At 34.3% G+C, this 19,999-nt stretch overlaps 1 protein-coding gene and 1 non-coding gene across 2 annotated transcripts in view; one reads left to right on the top strand and one right to left on the bottom strand.

Annotated features, from left to right (window-relative positions):
* The window catches only part of TAOK1 (TAO kinase 1), a 130,518-nt gene that overhangs the window by 33,988 nt on the left and 76,531 nt on the right, over positions 1–19,999 (top strand). The window contains exon 2 of the mRNA XM_045525309.1: positions 17,862–18,086. Coding sequence (XP_045381265.1) covers positions 17,955–18,086 — 132 coding nt within the window. The 5' untranslated portion in view covers positions 17,862–17,954. The remainder of the gene's footprint in view (positions 1–17,861; positions 18,087–19,999) is intronic.
* LOC123621420 lies at positions 2,793–2,896 on the bottom strand. Its single transcript, XR_006729144.1, has one exon. It is a non-coding gene; the product is annotated as a small nucleolar RNA U13 (small nucleolar RNA).

Here is a 19,999-nt window from a genome sequence, read left to right as displayed (position 1 = left end):
TTAGAGTGCCGTGGCATCAGCCTAGTTCACAGCAACCTGAAAGTCCTGGGCTTAAGTGATCCTTCTGCCTCAGCCTCCTGAGTAGCTGGGACTACAGGCACGCACCACCACGTCTGTCTAATTTTTTCCATTTTTAGTAGAGATGGGGTCTCGTTCTTGCTCAGGCAGGTCTCAAGCTCTTAACCTTAAGAGTTTGAGATCCTCCCGTCCCGCCTTGGCCTCCCAGAGTGCTAGGATTACAGGCGTGAGCCACTTTGCCTGGCTTCTATGTCATATTGTTAAGTGTGATGAAAGATGGATTCTTTTTGACAATTGCAGGCATTCTGCACACTGGTTCTATAAAGATGAAGTACCGAAACGCGCAGTCCAAAACTGAATATTCATCAAAAAAAGCTAATGGTGTCTGTTTGGTGGTCCTGTGCTGGTATTATCCACTACAGCTTCATGAAACCTGGTCAGTTGATTACAGTGAATGTCTGCTACAACTAATTGGATGAAATGATGAGGATGCTTGTGATTAAGCAGCCAAGACTGGTCAATAGAGACAGGTCAATCCTCTTGCAAGATAACGCTCCACCACATGTTGCACAAACAACGCTGCTCAAACTACAGACGCTGGACTTGGAAACTCTCTGTCATCCACTGCGTTTACCAGACCTTGCACCAACTGACTACCACTTCTTCCAGGCTTTGGACCACTTCTTGCAAGGAAAAATATTCAACTCTCAACAAAGCTTTGGAAAATGCCTTTTGCGCTTGCATTGCCACTCACTCCCCAGGCTTCTTTGCTGCTGGCATGAACAAGCTACCATTTAAGATGGCAAGACTATGTTGATAGTTTAGGCGCATACTTTGATTAATTGTACTGCTTCTTGTTTGAGATACAATAAACTACACTTTTGATTCAAAATCGGACATTTTATGTTTAATGATCTAATATTTCTTCTTTTGCGAATTGCCTATTGACTTTTTAAAAAATTTTATTTGTAAAACTGTCTTTTCCCCTTTATTTTTTAATTGACAAATAAAAATTGTATATAGTTATTGTATACAAGATGTTTTGAAATATGTATACATTATGGAAATGGCTAAATTGAGCTAATTAACATATATATTACCTTACATTTGTGATTCTTTTATGATAAAACTTCTTTTTTTTTTTTTTTTTTTTTGAGACAGAGTCTCACTTTGTTGCCCGGACTAGAGTGCCGTGACGTCAGCTTAGCTCACAGCAACCTCAAACTCCTGGGCTTAAGCGATGCCTCAGCCTCCCGAGTAGCTGGGACTACAGACATGCACCACCATGCCCGGCTAATTTTTCCTATATATATTTTTAGTTGTCCAGATAATTTCTTTCTATTTTTAGTAGAGACGGGGGTCTCTCTCAGGCTGGTCTCGAACTCCTGACCTCGAGTGATCCACCCGCCTCGGCCTCCCAGAGTACTAGGATTACAGGCGTGAGCCACCGCGCCTGGCCAAAACTTCTTTACTGATGTTATTTTCTTATTTATTTGCAAGAGTTCTTTATTGATTTTCTTTTTTCTTGATAAGTCTTATTTATTTTTAAGACCCCTTTATTCCTGTGAATACAAAGTAGTTTGAAAATATTTTTAGCAGTTTGTGGTTCATCTATTAATTTTTAACAGTTTGGATTACTTCATGTTTTAAAATTTACACGTACGCTAACTATTCTTTTTCGTTAGAGTTTCTTATTTTATCCTTAGTCCTTTCCCATTATGACATAAGAAAAATATTCCAGTCATTCTTTCAGTTTTTATTTCTGATTAAACTCATTAGTCCATCTCTCATTAATTTTGGCATATGACATATAACGTGTAATAATCAAAGCAGGCTTTTTTGAAGTAGAAAACCTGGAAATGAGAAGTAGGTTTTGCATTCTATTTCAATTCTAATTGAACGAAAGCGTACTGATAAGGACTATGGAACTCTAGACTTTATGGGAAGATGCTATGGTGGATTATCAATCTTTTCCATAGGTATGGGAGAAGGGTATTGAGAGGACTGTGACAACATTCATATCTACAATCCCCAATTTAAACATTGTTCCAATAGTATTTGTTGACTATTCTCTTGGAAGTATCATCTTTATATGAATTCAAAGGAAAAGTGGTTTTATGGATGTTTTTTCCTTTGTCTTTCTTTTTTTTTTTTTTTTTTGCTGTTTTTGTCCTTTTAACTATTAGGATTATATGAGCAACAAAACAAACTTAAAAGTTTTCCTACTTTTCTGCTTTGAAGTTTGAAAATACCTATAAAACTATCCGGTTCTAAAACACAGTTGGAAGTAATACTTTGTCACTTTGTTTATTCTCTTGTTGTCCCATCTCTTGAATGAGTTTTAGTATTAATAATTATTTTAAACTGTTGTTGGACTTTAGTTTGTTTACAGTTTTTTCCACTCCACAGCTTTTTATTTTGAAAAGTATAAAAGTTATTGAAAAGTTGTAAAACTAGTAAAATGAATACCCATTATACTCGTCATGAAGATTCACCAACTGTTAACATACTGCTACATGATGTATTAACATATTGCTATGTTACATAGACACACTTCTTTTTTTCTTAGTCATTTGAATTAGTTGCAGACATTACTACCCTAAATACTTAAGCACGTATTGCCTGAAAACAGGGCATTCTCCTACTAAACAAAGTAAAACTACCACAGTCAGGAAATTTAACAGCAGTCTAATGCTCTAATCAAATATGAGTCTATTTTTAGATTTCCTAAATTTGTAACAATAATGTCTTTTAAAACTGGATTTTTTTTTCCACGTCAGACAAGTAATGTGCCAATGTCGTAACAAGGTTTGAGGGAGACACATTTCACATGTGTGCGTGAACACCCAAGCATCACACTTATGAACTACAAAAGGATCTAAAAGTGGATTTTTTTTTTCAATCCAGGACCCAGTCAGGGGCCGAACATTGCATTTAGCTTGTATGTCTCTTTAGTCTCCTTTAATCTGTAGAATACTTGCCTAGTCCCTTTTGTCTTTCATGCTATTTTTGAAGAGTCCAGGCTAGTTGTTTTGCAAGTACTTTCTGTTTTGACAGAAGAGCATTTCTGTGAGAGTTCCAAATTTGTTAGTGTGAAGTTGTAGATACCTGAATAGTCTGTAATTGCATGCACCTGTAGTCCTAGTTACTTTTGAGGCTGAGGTGAGAGGATCACTTGAGCCCAGGAGTTTAAGTCCAGCCTGGGCAACATAGGGAGACCCTATCTCTTAAAAAAATAAAATAAAAAGATAGTCTGTAATTTAATAATGTAGAGTTATATATATGTAATTTGGCAGTCTTTCCCCTCCCCGTCTTTGACTCAATCCTGTATGAGAATGTTTTTCAGTGGATAGAATTTGAAAAATAGAAATTTAAAAAATCTACTTTGCAGAGTTGTTAACTTATAGATTTTGAATTATGATATTAAACTTTAAAATTCCTGTTTCACGCTTATCTTGCATTTAAGAGTCTGACACTTTCAAGAATAGTCATGATTCTGATGTTTTTTTATTTGCATTTAAAAGATGCACACAAGAGCTACATTCATTGTAAGCAAAATAAACTAGAAAATTCTGATAAGTAAAATGAAAATAAATCTTCTATAATAATCTTAGCACTCATGTATAGCAGCTGTTAACATTTTGGTACATATGCTTTCAAACTTAGAATGAGAGTGTTTGCATGTGAGAGAGACATTAAACAAATTTTGTGTCATATTGTAACTCTGTTGTTGCTTGCTTCCCCCTCCCCAGTAGCATTTACATTATTAAACAATGAAAGAATGGAAAAGTAGAGGTACCATATAACCTTATTAAAAGGAAACAACTGGAAAGAGAGGCTTCTGTCTTATCAGTCAGCTTTTAGATAGTTATCAAGTACTATAAGTAATTCTTAATGGTTATATCAATTAATTTTCTAGTTCTCAGAATCTCTGTTGATGGGAATAGGGGACCACTAGAGAGTACTAGTAAAAATTGAGTGCTTATGGAAAATTGCAGATTATGAAAATATTAAAATTTGTTTATTTGGTACTAAATTTTATATAAATTCCATGAATGAATTTTTTCTTATTTTAATTTTTAATGTGTTTTTAAAATAGGTAGAATATTCACTATTCAAAAAGTATCAAAAACACAGTAAAAGGTCTCCTTCTCATTTTATGTCTCAGCCTGTTTTCTCTCCTCAAAGCAGCAGCGCTATCAGTTTCCAAATGTCCTTGGAAGTTGGATAGTTTATGTACGTACAAGGAAATATGTATCACAGAATACATTTGAAATGGCCTGTTACGTATAATAGTACTAATACTTATATTTTAAAGTGTACTTTCACATGAAAATACACATTAACTTCTTGTGCAGTAGTAAATTAAAGTATAAAAAAATGACTACTTAAATGCAGAAAGAATAATAAAAACAGAAAATAATCATTTTGTAACTTCTAAGATAACTGATTTAGGCCACTAGGTGAAAGAAACTATTTCTCCCTTTTGTATAAAATATTGCAGGCTAGGCCAGTGTGGTGGCTCACACCTATAATCCCACACTTTGGGAGGCTGAGGTGGGAGGATTGCTTGAGGCCAGGAATTGGAGACCAGCCTGGGCAACATAGTGAGACCCTATCTCTAAAAAAAAATTTAAGTAAAAAATAAAATAAAATACTGAAGTGCAATTCTGATGCTCACCCCCTAGACCTAGCTGTGGAATCTGCTGTAGGCTTAAGGGCATGGTCTCCAACAATACTGTTGTCACTTTTGTCAACAATACTGCTGTGCTTACTGTTACAGTTTTATTATAAAGGATACAGATCAATAATAGCCAAGACACATGAGAAGACATACAGGGTAAGGTCTGGGAGGATTCGAAACACTGTTCTGTTTTCCTCTCCCTGTGGTCAGGAAGCTTTACCCCCACCAACTAGGAAACTCACCTGACCTTTGGTGCTAGAGTTTTTAATTGAGGTTTTATTACATGTTGATTCATCACAATTATTGACTGAGTCATTGGCCACAGATTAGCCTCCTACATAACAAAGACACTCCTATTACTTGGGATATTGCAAGGATTTAGAGTCTCTTCTAGGAACCAGGGACAAAAGCCAATTTTTTTATTAGTATCATATGGCACCATCATAGTTCCCCAACATTCCTCCTCACAAACAAGCCCCTTTACCAGCCTTTAAAATTACCTTTCCAGAGATAGTTTTATATGTATAAGCATCTTTGATACTAATATTCTTCTCTATGATAAGAATCCCTTTTTCTTTTTTCTCTCTTGATTTATGTTTATGACTTTTTTCCATGTACTTGCCTGCCCATCTGGTGGGGGAGGGGCATATCTTTAAAATTCTTATCTTCAAATTTATATATTGAACCTGCCATGAATCCTTTGTTTTCCACACTTCATCCTGAAGAAAGATGATCTCTCTTTTCCGAACTGTTACATTTCTGTGTATCTCTCAAGGCATAAGTCACTTATATGATGGTTTATCATAGTTACTTGTTCTCTTCTATAATAGTTTTTCATAGTTATTACTTCTCATTGGAAATTTTAAGATTTATGAGGGAATGGAATGTGTGAATCTTAATCTCCTTTTGTATTCCTCCCCCTTATAATATTTTGCTTGTAAAAATACCTCTTCTCTATAATTACAATGTCTAATTATATAATATCTAATTATAATATCTCTATAATTTTAATAATTATGTCTAATGTTTGATTGATTGATTGATTGAGACAGGGTCTTGCTTTGTCACCCAGCTAGAGTGCAGTAGCATCATCATAGCTCACTGCAACCTCAAACTCTTGGGCTCAAGCAATCCTACTCAGCCTTCTGAGTAGCTGGGACTACAGGCACGCACCACCATGTCTGGCTAATTTTTTCTATTTTGTGTAGAGACGGAGTCTCACTCTTGCTCAGGCTAGTCTCAAACTCTGGGCCTCAAGCATTCCTCCCACCTCAGCCTCCCAAAGTGCTAGAATTACAGGTATGAGCCACTGCTCCTGGCCTGTATATTTATTTTTTAAAAAATTGTGGGTGTAATGGGAAGGTTTTTTTCTCTGTACAGTTAAATCCATTTAGAGGTATAATCTGTTGTACATTAAATTCTATATTCAGATACCTTTGCAAATGTAGGGCTTTCCCTTTGCAGTCTATTTGAATGAAAAGGAAGAAAACACAGGCAAACTGCTAACAAGGATTTATTTAAGTTTTAGGATTTAATATGTAGGTGTAACCAAATGGGATTTTCAGAAATTGAAATTTCTGTTAAATAGAAGACTTTAGTAAACCGCTATGTTCTTCCTAATATATGATTCCTAATAAGTCAGAAGATCTTGTAACATTGCAGTTCTCTTTGGCAATAATTGACTGGACCCATATAGGTACTATCTCCTTTAGGAGAGATGTTTACAGTCCTAATGTGTTTCTGGCACCTTACCCATTTTGCTAATTTATATTGTCTGCCTCACTCCTATAGACATTTCAATTTAAGATCTTCAATGAATTCTTCAAATATTAAGATATCTTACAGGCTTTTTTTTTTTTCTTTTTTGAGACAGAGTCTCTCTCTGTTGCCTGGACTAGAGTGCCGTGGCATCAGCCTAGCTCATAGCAGTCTCAAACTCCTGGGCTCAAGTGATCCTCCTGCCTCAGCCTCCTGAGTAGCTGGGACTACAGGCATGTGCCACCATGCCTGGCTAATTTTTTCTATTTTTAATTGTCCAGCTAATTTCTTTCTATATGTAGTAGAGACGGGGTTTCGCTCTTGCAGAGGCTAGTCTCCAATTCCTGACCTCAAACCCATCCTCCCACCTCAGCCTCCTGGAATGCTATGATTACAGGCGTGAGCCACCGCGCCTGGCCCCCATATAGACTTTTTGAATTTGCTTCTGCAAGTTGTGATCTGTAAATTGTCCAAAAGGAAAAAGTAAAGTATCTATTAATACTTTATTGGACAGACTTTCAGAATTAGCTAGGGAATTTAATATACATGTTTAAATTCTAAGAAAGTAGAAAATATTTATTTTTATTATAGACTTTATGCTATAGGTATATTATAGAAATATTATTTTACATACTAAATGGCCCATTGAAGTCAGGGCAGGATCTTTAATGTCTAATGAGAAGATAGCTAGAATGACTTGGAATTCTGGTCTTCGTTCCTTCCTTCCTTCTTTCCTTCCTTCCTTCCTTCCTTCCTTCCTTCCTTCCTTCCTTCCTTCCTTCCTTCCTTCCTTCCTTCCTTTTCTTTCCCCCTTCTTTCTGTTTTTAATTGATATATCATAGTCACACATATTTTAGGGATACATGTGATATTTTGATACATGTATACAGTGTGGGAACCCTGGTTTTCTATGTGAAAGGCATTGGTTAAGAATAAAGTCCATGAGGCTGGCTTGCTGCCTCATGCCTGTAATCGTAGCACTTTGGGAGGCCAGGGCAGGAGGATTGCTTCAGCTCAGGAGTTGGAGACCAGCCTAAGCAAAAGTGAGACCCCCTCTCTACTAAAAAATAGAAAAATTAGCTGGGCATTGTGGCGGGTGCCTGTAGCCCCAGGTACACAGGAGGTTGAGGCAGGAAGATCGCTTAAGCCCAGGAGTTTGAGGTTGCAGTGAGCTATCATGATGCCACTGCATTCTACCTGGGAGGGGAGGAGGATGGGGAGTGCTGGAACCTGGGATTGAATTGTGGCTCTACCATTTACTGGCTGTGTGACTTTGGTAAGTTAATCGTTTTGTGTCTCCTTGTCTCTAAAATGGAAATGCTAAAAGTACAGGTCTCATAGAATTATTATGAGAATTATGTGAGTTATTTGTTATATGTTATATTATTATGTTTATTATATTTATTATAAGTGTTTCAAATAACACCTAGCACTAATAATAATTGATTCTGAGGTAGTAATTTTACTTCTTGTCTTTGTGTTCTTAGCTGAAAGTGTAGGATTTGCTGCATGGTTCCTTTCAGCTATAAATTCTATTTTTGTGACCTTGGAGTAGAGTGAAATTTTAAATTATAGATTGATTAATTTTTGTATCTTTTATGCCATTTTAGCAGTCTTTCATGTCTAATCAACTTTAGTGGTTTATCAGATTAATTATAGGGAAAAGTAAAGAATGTCTTATTTAGTTCATCTTAAAATGCAGAGAGACAGACTATAAGCACCATTGTTGGTTAGGATGTGGACCAATATATATTAATATTGCTGGTAGGAGAGCAAAATGTGACAGCCAATTTGGAAAACAATTTGACTGTATTTTAGAAAGGTACATTTACCAGCAATCCCACTCCTAGGAATTTACCCAAGATAAATGAAAACACATGTGCTCATGAAAGACTTACATAAAAATAAAAACAGTTGTTCCAGGACTCCCCAAGGATGCTAAAATCCACAGATGCTCAAGTACCTTATATATAATGGTGTAATATCTGCATATAACCTGTGCACATCCTCCCATATAGTTTAAATCATCTCTAGATGACTTATAGTACCTAATACAATGTAAATGCTATGTACATAGTTGCTATTTACATATGTTGTTTAGGGAATAAAGAAAATGACAGAAGTATTTATATGTTTAGTGCAGTAGCTTCCCCGCCCCCGCCGCCCTCAAATATTTTCAATCCAAGGTTAGTTGAATCCGTGGATATAGAACTTGTGGGTATGGAGGGCCAACTGTATTCATAGCAACTATATGCATGTTAGCCAAAAATTGGAAACTTACCAGGTGACTATCAACAGTGAATGAATAAACAAATTCATTGTTTTATCCATATTGTTTTATCCACACAATTGAATAGTACTGCAACAATATGGATGAATCTCAGAAGCATTATATTTAGTGAAAAAAGCCAGTCACCAAAGACTTCAAGGTATATGATTCCATTTATATGAAGTTCTAGAAAAGACAAAAAGTGTAATGAGAGAAATTGGATCAAGGGCTATGGGAACTTTTTGGGATGATGGAAATATTCTTGATTCTGGTGGTAGTATCAATCCTGTATATACTTATATCAAAAGTTATCAAACTGTACATTTAAAATGGTTGAATTTTAGTGAATATAAATTACCTCAATGAACCTCACTTAAAAGTATGTAGAACAGTTATTGGATTAAGTAGTGAATTAATATTTATTACTATATCCCAGAGAAGTATATGATTGATACCTTACTATTAAGGAATTTACAATATAATTGGAGGAAAAGTACACAGCCACAGAATCACTATATCAATTAAAGAATAGTACTGAACCTCAGATACAGTGTAGGCATAGTCAGTTCTGCTATTACATGACATGTCATAAAAATCACCATGTTATACAAAATTATGTAGTAAAAACTCACAGAGCTTTTGGGGAAAATAGGGTTAGGAGCAACACTCAAAAATTCACCAGTGACACATTATAAAAAAGATAAGAACTTAATAATAAAAATGATAGCATGTTTTACACATGTTAAATGATTAATAAATACATAAATACTACTATAAATATTACACTTTACCTTGAAAGAGACCTTCAGAGTTTGCTTGTGGAAGTGGATGTAGGGAGAGTTGTAGCTTATGAGTTACTGTGAAGTGGTGGAAGACAGGTTATCTGAAATCAGATGGAAAATTGTAACATTGGATGTAATGAGTATGTAAAACACAATGAACTGAGGTAGCTGATACATATTTAAGGTATGCTTGCTTTTATATGTGTGTGTTTTGTGTATTATGTGGCCTGGTGTTTTAAAATGTAGGTTTTATTATTCAGTTGTAATGAGGCCAACAGACCAGGAGAAAACTGCCATTGAAGATAGTTTGTTACGCAAACTTCCGAGAGGAGGGAGCATACCAAGTCATGTAGGACCACATGAGAAAGCACTAGCGTCAGTCAGAAGACAAGAGCTAGCTAGGGGAAAATGTGGCAAGAGCGGTTATTGTGGTTTCTGTAGGAAGGAATAGGTGAAGCAGATTAAGCAGGTTTAGGATTGGCTAGTTTCAGTAATTTCAGTGGACCCTGGAATATAGGGGCTGCACCGGGTTGACTGGCACTTGGCCTTGGGATGCTTAAGGCAGGCTAGATAAAGAGCTAGGTAAAGGAGATAGTTGGTGAGTATCAGTTTGGGATTGTTTGGTTTACATATGAAAGGTGCTCTCCCAGGTGAGTTGTTTGCTATCTATAAGAATTGGCTAGCCCTGGGGGGGGTAGTCTCTTCCTGTTCAGCAAGGCTCCAGATGCCAGAACATCAACAATACAGAAAATAAGAAAGTACAGTTAATACACTTTAGTTTATTTAGTTTAGCTGGGTGCAGTTTTCTGCATTCATCTAGTGGTTTCTAAGGGATGAAATTGAACATAATTAAATGGGTAATTTGCATTATGCTAAAATTGTTTTCAAAGTAAGTGTTATAGCAGAACTGACTCTGTGCAAAATAGTGTGTAATATTTGACTCCCTCCTCTGCATAGATAATGATACAAATTCTATTACCATGTATAAATTTTAGCTTTATAAGGTTTATATAATTCCTTGGGACATGGCTATATTTCAAAACAAAACAGTTTAATAGGAGTGATTAGTTTTGATCTTGGGAAAGTAATCGCAAATTTAAATTTTAACATAGAGAAAAATTTTACCTTAGAGTACATGTTCAGTGTGATTCAAGTAATTAAGATGAGTAATACTGTGTAGAAAGGAGATTGTTAAATGTGAACTTTAAAATGCAGTCTATGTGGAAATAATGGTTGTATACTACTAAATTATTTTTTATTTTTAAAAAAATGAATCATGTCTGTTTTTATAATTGGAACCAGAACTTAAAGAATATTCACCCTTTCCTAAACTTGTTAGAGTATATAATGAGGCTTAAAAATAAATGAAATAATAGGATATTTAGATAGTCATTCATCAAACAATTTTTTGACTGGCTGCTGTGAAACTGTCAGGTTCTTTGGAGGGGCCTACGCACTTAAACAACTAGAATATGATATAGATAAAATAAGTGTTAAAATAGAGATACAAAATATAATAGGAAGGAATTAATTTCAGTTGACGTTTTGTGAAAACTTCAAGGGTAGGGTATTTCAGGTATTTCTTCTTTTTTTGAGACAGGGTCTCATTCTGTCATCTAGGCTGAAGTGCAGCGGCATCAGCATAGCTCACTGCAGCTCCAAACTCTTGGGCTCAAGAGATCCTCCTGCCTCAGGTTCCAGAATAGCTGGGACTACAGGTGCACACCACTGCACCCAGCTAATTTTTCTATTTTTAGTAAAGACGGGTCTCGCTTTTGCTGAGGTTGGTCTTGAACTCCTGGCTTCAAGCCCTTCTCCCTTCTCAACCTTCCAAAGTGCTAGGATTACTAGAGTGAGCCACCAGGCCTGGCCTGCTATGTGATTTTGAGAAAACACACTTGACCTTTTGGAACCAAATAATCTCTTAATTTCTTTCAACCCCAAACTTTTGTAATTACATATAATATTTATAAGTAGGTTGAAACAAGTGTCAAATCAGTTCTGTGTAGATTAAGCCTGATGAGTCGTGCAATGTCAAATTCTTATTGACATTTCTCACCTTTATTTATAATTCTAGTTATTGGTATAGTGACGTACTTGTGTGTGTGTGTATCTATCTGTCAAGGGAGGATGTAGTAGATAATATAATCTCTGCCAATTCTGTGTTAAGAGGCAATTTTTCTTTCTCTGAAGGGACTGAACATTTGACTAAGTTGGCTGTTCTAAGCCTGAACTCTGATTAACAGATGTAGGGAAAAGGGCTTTATAATATTAAATCAGTTGCTTAGGACCAACAATGTCCTTTTTGTGAAAATCTGAAGGTTCTTAAAAGATGGAATACCATGACATCATCACTGTTGATCCAAGGAGCATTCCTCAAGTAATACTGAATGTGTTGTGATTATCAGTACCCTTCCCCCATTTTCTTTTTGTTGCTTTTGACTGATGTTATTGTCAATTATTTGAGTATGTTTTGCAAATGTGGAGGCGTTACTTAATTTTGAAAATCCCATTTTGGTCTGAGATTTTTAAATAAATTATATTAGGTTTTTGTTCCTGTTTCATCAGCTCTCTTGGAGATGTATGGTTTAGGATCGAACAAAGTGACACCACCCACACAAATTATGTATGCCTTTTACATTTTCAACTGTAAATAGCCTAATAAATGATAGGCTTCTCTGGTCTATTTTTGTGGAACCAAAAACAAATTAGATCTCATTGGTTGTTTATTTGCTTGTTAATTTCTTTTTATTGTTCTCTTTAGTAGGAAGGAAATAGTAAGTTACTTTAATGATATTTTCCCCTAAGAACAGATTAGATATGTTAAAAATGTAATCTAATAGCCTTTTTTTTTAGAAAAAGATTATATGTGTAGTCTCATAGGACCTTTAAGAACTTGTTACAAATATTTATATCTTTTAAGCCTCATCTCTAGTTTATCAACTTGTATTAGTCCTGTATTTTGTTGGGTATTCATGTATGTGTGTTGAGCAGACTAGAAGAGTTATGGAGTTTATGATTAGAGGTACTGTGAAAGCTCCTCTATGCTTTTTTTTCCCCCTGTAGTTTTTCACGACAGGTATTTAAAATGGACAGGACTTTTCTTTGTCAGTTTACATTGATGACTATGTTGTAGTAATATTCTGAATGGGTCCAGGGCAACCAGGATGGTGCTAATTTTTAAAATAAAGTACTTTTGGCAATTTGAGTTTATAGAAAAGAAGCAGTTGTGCACTAGATACTTTTAATTCTTCTAGCCTAACAGTGTTTTAATGGTGTATTTCATGGATCTCTAACTTCTTTGGAGTTCTCATATTTTTATACATTTTAGTTTTTGTTTGTTCTGTCATCTGACAGTCTAAACAATATGCATAAATGTTGTACAAATTAAACATATTATTATTTAAAATTTGGAACATAAGGAAAATATAGACTTGTGAATATTGGCCATAATGTTGGTGGTAACTACCTAAAAATAATCCTTAACATTTTGGTATATTGCCCTCTTTTCTCTGCAAATTATTTTATATTATTGGTACTATATTGTGTCTACAACTTTTTTGTTTTTCTTAAATCTTTTTATTACAAAATCAAACAGATACAGAAAATACATTAAACAAATATATAACTTAATGAACTTTTATAAGTCAGTAATACCCTTGTAACCACTAACTAGGGCAAGAAATAGAACTTTGCAGCCACTCCAGAATTTATTCTGTGTGTCTCACCCTAGTCATAAGCCCTCCTCCCTTTTCCCTAAATTAACCACTATCCTAACATTTATATTACTTCTGGATGTTTCTTTATGGTTTTATCACCCAAGTGTGCATCACTAGACTCTATTATTGAGCTTTGAGAGTTCTTTATATATTCCGGATACAAATCCTTTCTCAGATACGTGATTTGAAAATATTTTCTTCCAGTCTCTGGCTTGGCTTCATTCTTTTAACAATATCATTTAAACTTTGCCAATGCATTAGTTTTCAATTTTGATGAAGTCCAAATTAGCAGTTGTGCCTTTTATGGATCACACTTTTGGTATCATATCTAAAAACTCTTTGCCTAACCCAAAGTTAGAAAGATTTTCTCCTGTGTTTTCTTCTAAACATTTATAGTGTTAACCTTTTATGTCAGATATGTAAACCATTTTTAGTTAATTTCTCTATAAAGTGTGAGATGTGAATCAAAATTCATTTTTATATGTATGGTTGTCCAATTGCTACAGCACCATTTATCAAAAGATTATCTTTATTGCACTTTTATTAAAAATCAGTTGATCATATTTGTATGGTCTATTTCTGGACTTCTGTGTTGTTTCACTGGACTATGCTGTTCTTTCATTCAGTACCACATTATCTTGATTATTTGTAGCTTTTTGTTAAGTCTTGAAATCAGCCAGTGTAAGTCCTTCAACTTTATTCTTTTTTAAAAAAATTATTTTGTCTACTTTGGATCTTTTGCCTTTTCATATGCATTTTAGAATCAGTTTGTTGATATCTGCAAAAAATCCTGTTGGACTTAGAGATTGTGTTACATCTATGAATCATTGACTTCTTGGATCAATTGCGGAAGAATTGCTTCATAACTATTTTTAGTCCACAAACATGGTACATCTCTCCATTTAGAAAGGTTAACTTTGATTTCTTTCTTCAGGGTTTTATTCTTATTACATAAATTCTATTCACATATTGTTAGACTTATGTCTTAAATATTCCATTTTCCTCTTGCTATTTTGTACATTCTTTGGAATTTTTTATGTGCACAATAAGTCAGTAAGTAGAGACAGTTTTCTTTGTATTATATATGCCTTTTAGTTCTTTTTCTTGTCTTTTACACTAGAATTTCTAGTACAGTGTTGATTAGGAAGGATTAGAGTGAACATTCTTCCCTTATTTCTAATCTTTAGGGGAAAGTTTTCAGTCTTCAAGCTTAAGGATGATGTTAGCTGCAGGTTTTTTGTAGATACCCTTAACAGGTTAAGAATATTCCTTCTATGCCTAGTTTGAGAATTGTTATCATGAATGAATGTTGTATTTGTCAGTTTGTCTGTGTCTATTTATATGATCATGTGTTTTAGTCTGTTTAGAATGGAGAATTACAATGATTTGCTGATGTTGAATCAGCCTTGCATTTCTGGTATAAATTCTACTTGGTTGTGATGTAGTATCATTTTTATATATTGCTGGATTTGATTTGCTGATATTTTGTTGAAGATTTTAGCTTTTGTAGAGATGAGGGATATTGGTCAGAAATCTTCATTTTTTTTGTAGTGTTCTTGGGGTTTTTTTTTTGATACTAGTGTAATGATGGCTTCATAAGCTGAATTGGGAAGATTCCCATTTCTAAACTTGAAGAGTTTATATAGAATTTGTATTATTTTTTTCTTTAATGTTTAATAGAATTTATAGTGAAATTGTCTAGGCCTGGACTTTTCTATATGGGAATATTTTAAACTATGAATTTGATTTCTTTAATATACATATGACATTCAGGTTATCTGTTTCTTCTTGAGTGAGTTTTGGTAGTTTATATCCATCAAAGAATTTGTCCTTTTTATCTGTGTTGTCAAATTTATGGGCTTTTAGCTGTTTGTTGTATTTTGTCGTATTTTATATATATATATATATATATATATATTTTTTTTTTTTTTTTTTTTTTTGGTATCAGGGTCTCAGTCTGTTGCCCAGGCTAGAGTGGAGTGGTATTACCATAACTCACTGTAACCTCACACTTCTAGGTTCAAGCAATCCTCCTGCCTCAGCCTCCCAAAGTGCTAGGATTACAGGTGTGAGCCACCACACCTGGCCCACCAAGTTTTTATCTTTTTTTTTTGGTGTCTTTTTTCATGGTCCTTTAAAGTTTTCTTTTCTATATTATCAAATATATCAGTCTTTTTCCTTACTGCTTTGGATTTAGAGCATAATTAGAAAAGTTTCCTCACCCTGGTTAGAGAGAAATTTACTCCTGTTTCCTTCTAGTACTTGTATAGTTTCATTTTTATATTTGCATATCTGATCTATATGTAATTCTGATGTTCCGTTTGAGGAAAGGAATAATTTAATTTTTCTCCCACATGGCTATTGGGTTCTCCCCAAAATACTTTTATCAAATCAACTTTTTTTCCATTGATTTAAGATGCTTTTTTGTTTTAGCCATTTAGCAGTAATGTTTATGTATAGTATGTGATGGGTATATAACTTTATTTTTCCAAATGAATTATCAATTTTCCCAAAAATATTTATTCCTTCTCTAATTGTATACTAAATTCCAAGATACACATTCATGGGTTTGTTTCTGAACTTCCTTTTAGATTACTGATTTATTTTTCCTTCTTCTTGTAGTATTCTACTCTTGCGATGGCAAGTTTTGTGTCATCTTTTGGTATTTGATAGAGCAAATATTCTAATTCCCTCATTATTTTTTGTCTTTCTGATTTTCTGGAAGTTGGTATCCTTATGAATTTATTCTGTTTCTATCAACTTTAATGGTTTTCCATATCATAGTTTTATGTTTACTATTTGTTCAGTATATATTTGTGGAAGTGAATTCATTTTTAGGGGTTGCATAGAAAAGGAGAATTAAGTGTATTCTTTTATTTCAACAAATATTTATGTAATATGAACTGTAGGGGGTTGGGGGAGGTGGTAGAGTGATGATACAAAGACGAATGAGACACATGATGCTTGCTTGTCTAGGAAAGAGAGAAAAATAATTACAATATAATATGGTAAATGCTGCAAGATGTTTTGGGGGATGGAGAGTGACCAACTTTTCCTAATAGAGTTAAAATTTTGCAAACATGACTTTTAATCTAAATCTTAAAGATTTTTGAGTGGGAATTTATTAGGCAGATAAGGAAGAAGATGCAAATCATGGAACTGGTTAGAAAATTTTCATGTAAAATAATTCTTGTAATGAGATCATTACAAGATCATTCGGAATTCTTAAATAAGGTCTTAATTAACACTGAAGCTTATTTTAAAATTTTTTTACAGGTTGATTAATTGAATATTAATACTTTATGTGTAATTTAGTTCAACCTACTCATTTTAGGGATGAGAAGTTCAGTGACTTTGCTATAGTTACGTATTCTTGGAAGAACTGTGATTGAGATTCTTTGTTCCAGGGAACTTCTAGTGCAGGGAAATTAGTAAAAGGATATGGGACGGCCTTGGCTGTATATTAGAATTGGAATACAGGTTAGCAATTTATATCTTTTTATTGCAATGTAGTGTTAATTTAGGGAGGTAGAAAAGACATATAAATGTATTTCATATAGTTACAAAGAAGTTTTTGTAGGAAGGAAGAATTAAAATTTGGTTCAGTTTTTCCACTACAGATGAGATCTATTTAAAAGTTATACTCATATAAAAGGCAGGGGAAGAATTGGATGGAGCTAGTTTTTTCTCTTAGAAGTCTAATGGAATCAATTTGGGAGTTTTTTTAAATTGATGAATTTAAGCAGATTAAGAAACAATAGCTAACACTTTATTATAGTGCTTACTATGCTGGAGTACTAGTCTGTGCTTACATTTATTAACTCATTTAACCCTTCCAACTACTCTGTGAAGTAGATTGTTATTTCCATTTTACAGATTAGGAAAATGAGACTACCCAAGTTCTCTCAGCTTGTAAGTAAATAGTGTTGCTGGGATTCATATGCAGGTAGTGTCATTCCAGAACCGGGGGTTCTGAAGCCTCTCAATTACAACAGCCATTTTTAAAATTGGATAATCTGATATAAAGGAATTGATAGCAGAACCACCAGGGAATTTACTTGTTATTTGTATGTCTGATTATCTAATGAAGCAGAGTTGATAAAGGACACATTTTAAGGTGAGTCAGGTTTATAGGGAAACAGTTGTCTAGGTTAAATTCATTACTTTCTCCCACTCCATTTTCCTTTGGAATGTCTGTTAGAGTAGATTAATACATTAGCATAGGGTATCTGAAAGGAAAAGAAAATTTCCTGTTAGAAACACACTATGGATACATCTTGGATTATTGTTTAGTTTTTTAATAGTCTCTGTGTTATATTATCTCTTCTACTGATGAGCTAACTGCATCAGAATTAGATAAATTTATCAGTACTTTAAGTACTGATATAGAAAGCCTCCCAAGATATAAAGACTTATCTAATTTTTGAAAGTGCTATATAGTAGGAATCTCTCTTTTTTAAGCTCCACAGGTGATTATGATGATGAGCCAGGTTTAAGAGCTATGCAGTAGTATCCACATTGCCTTTTCAATGAAATTCTAGGCCTGAGATAATTTTGTAGATGCTGTCAATAACTGATTATTCTTAGCAGCTTTTGCCTTTCCTGACTTTTCTTTTCTTATTTTTCTACAGTAGTTTATGGCAACGTGGCTTCATTCATACAGATGAACCAAGGATTGGGATAGCAGTATAAAATTAGAATCAGACAGCTGACTGCTCAGCAGGATGCCATCAACTAACAGAGCAGGCAGCCTGAAGGACCCTGAAATTGCAGAGCTCTTCTTCAAAGAAGATCCAGAGAAGCTCTTCACAGATCTCAGAGAAATTGGCCATGGAAGCTTTGGAGCAGTGTATTTTGTAAGTGTTAAAGGCCTGATTTGATGTCAGTGACCAACGTTTGCTTAATGTCCACTCCTGGCAGAACAAAAAAGAATAAAGAGATATAGGCCACAGTCCCTTTTATAGTCACTTGCATGAGGGGTGGGGAGAGTTTGTGTGTGTGTGTGTGTGTGTGTGTGTATGTATAAGATCCAAATATGAAAGTATGTGGTTTTATTTATTGAGCTTCTTGGATTACTAAAAAAAACTTAGAAAGAATATTATTTTACTTTAACATGCACATTACTTACTTGGAATTTTTAGGACACAGTTTTTAAGAGTCTTATGACTTGCATTGCTATAGAATTAAATATTGTAGAACACTGACTTTTCTCTCAAGTCCCAAGCAGAGTCAGTCTTAGCCTTATGGATATCTAGGATTATCTATTTTTTTAATACATATATTTGTGTTTGTGTTCATGCACTAAAAAATATTATCAAAATGACCACTTTAACCATTTTGGCGGGGCTGTGCCATCCTGCTGGCAGGCCAGCAGTCCCGATTTTAACCATTTTTAACATTCACAGTGTTGTGCATATAGCCATTACTACTATCTACTTCTAAACATTTTCATCACCCCAAATAGAAACTCTATATCCGTTAGCAATAACTCTCTGTTTTGCCCTTCCTCCAGCCCCTGGTAACCTGTAATCTACTTTCTTTCTCTGTGAATTTGCTTATTGTAGTTATTTCATAGAATTGGAATCCTACAGTATTTGTCCTTTTGTGTCTAGCTTATATCACTTAACACAGTGGTTTTGAGCTTCATCTATACTGCAGCATGTATCAGAATTTCATTCCTTTTTATAGCTGAATAATATTTCATTGTGTATATAAAATAATTTGTTTATCCATTCATCTGTTGAATGACACATAGGTTATTTCCAACTTTGACTATTGTGAATGATGCTGCAGTGAACATTGTTGTGAAGTATCTGGTTGAGTCCCTGTTTTCAATTTTGAGTATAGTACCTAGGAGTGGAATTTCAGGTTTCTGCAATAATTCTATGTTTAACTTTTGGAGGAATTGCCAAACTGCACCATATCAGCTGCACCATTTCTGTTCCTACCAGCAATGTACAAGTGTTACAATTTTTCCACATCCTTGACAGTGCCTGTTATTTTCTGTTATTTTGATTATAGCCATCCCTAGGTGTGAAGTAATATCTCATTTTGGTTTTGATTTGCATTTCCCTAATGACTGATGGATGTTGAGCAACTTTTCAAGGGCCATTTGTATATCTTCTTTGGAGAAATGTCTATTGAAGTCATTTGCTCACTTTTATATTTAGGTTGTCTGTTGTTGACTTGTAGGGGTTGGTATATTAAATACTTACTGGATACATGACTTGCAAATATTTTCTTCCATTTTGTAGTTTATCTTTTCACTTTCTTGATAATGTCATTTGATATGCAAGTTTTAAATTTTCATGAAGTCCAGGTTATCTGTTTTTTTCTCATGCTGTACATGCTTTTGGTGTCATGTCTAAAAATCCATTGCCAAATCTAAGGTTGTAAAGATTTATCCTCATGTTTTTTCCTAAGATTTTTATGTTTTTAGCTCTTATATTTAAGTCATTGATCTATTTTGAGTTAATTTTTGTGTATGGTGTGAGGTCGAGGTCCAACTTCATTCTTTTGCTTGCATGTGGCAATCTCTTTGTCCCAGTACCATCTGTTAAAAAGACTATTCTTTCCCCACTGAATGGTCTTGGCATCCTTGTCACATAAATTGGCTATATTGTATAGTTTTATTTCATTTGTCTGTCTGTCTGTCTTTATGTCAATACCACACTGTTTTGATTATTGTTGCTTTGTAGCAAGTTTGAGATCAGGAAGTTGTGTTCCTCCAACTTTGTTATACTTTTTAAAGATTGTTTCAGAGGCGCTC

The sequence above is a fragment of the Lemur catta genome, chromosome 15 (assembly GCF_020740605.2).
Source record: "Lemur catta isolate mLemCat1 chromosome 15, mLemCat1.pri, whole genome shotgun sequence".
NCBI lineage: Eukaryota > Metazoa > Chordata > Mammalia > Primates > Lemuridae > Lemur > Lemur catta.
Note: the sequence above shows the minus strand (reverse complement) of the source record. Positions and strands in the feature narration are given on the sequence as shown.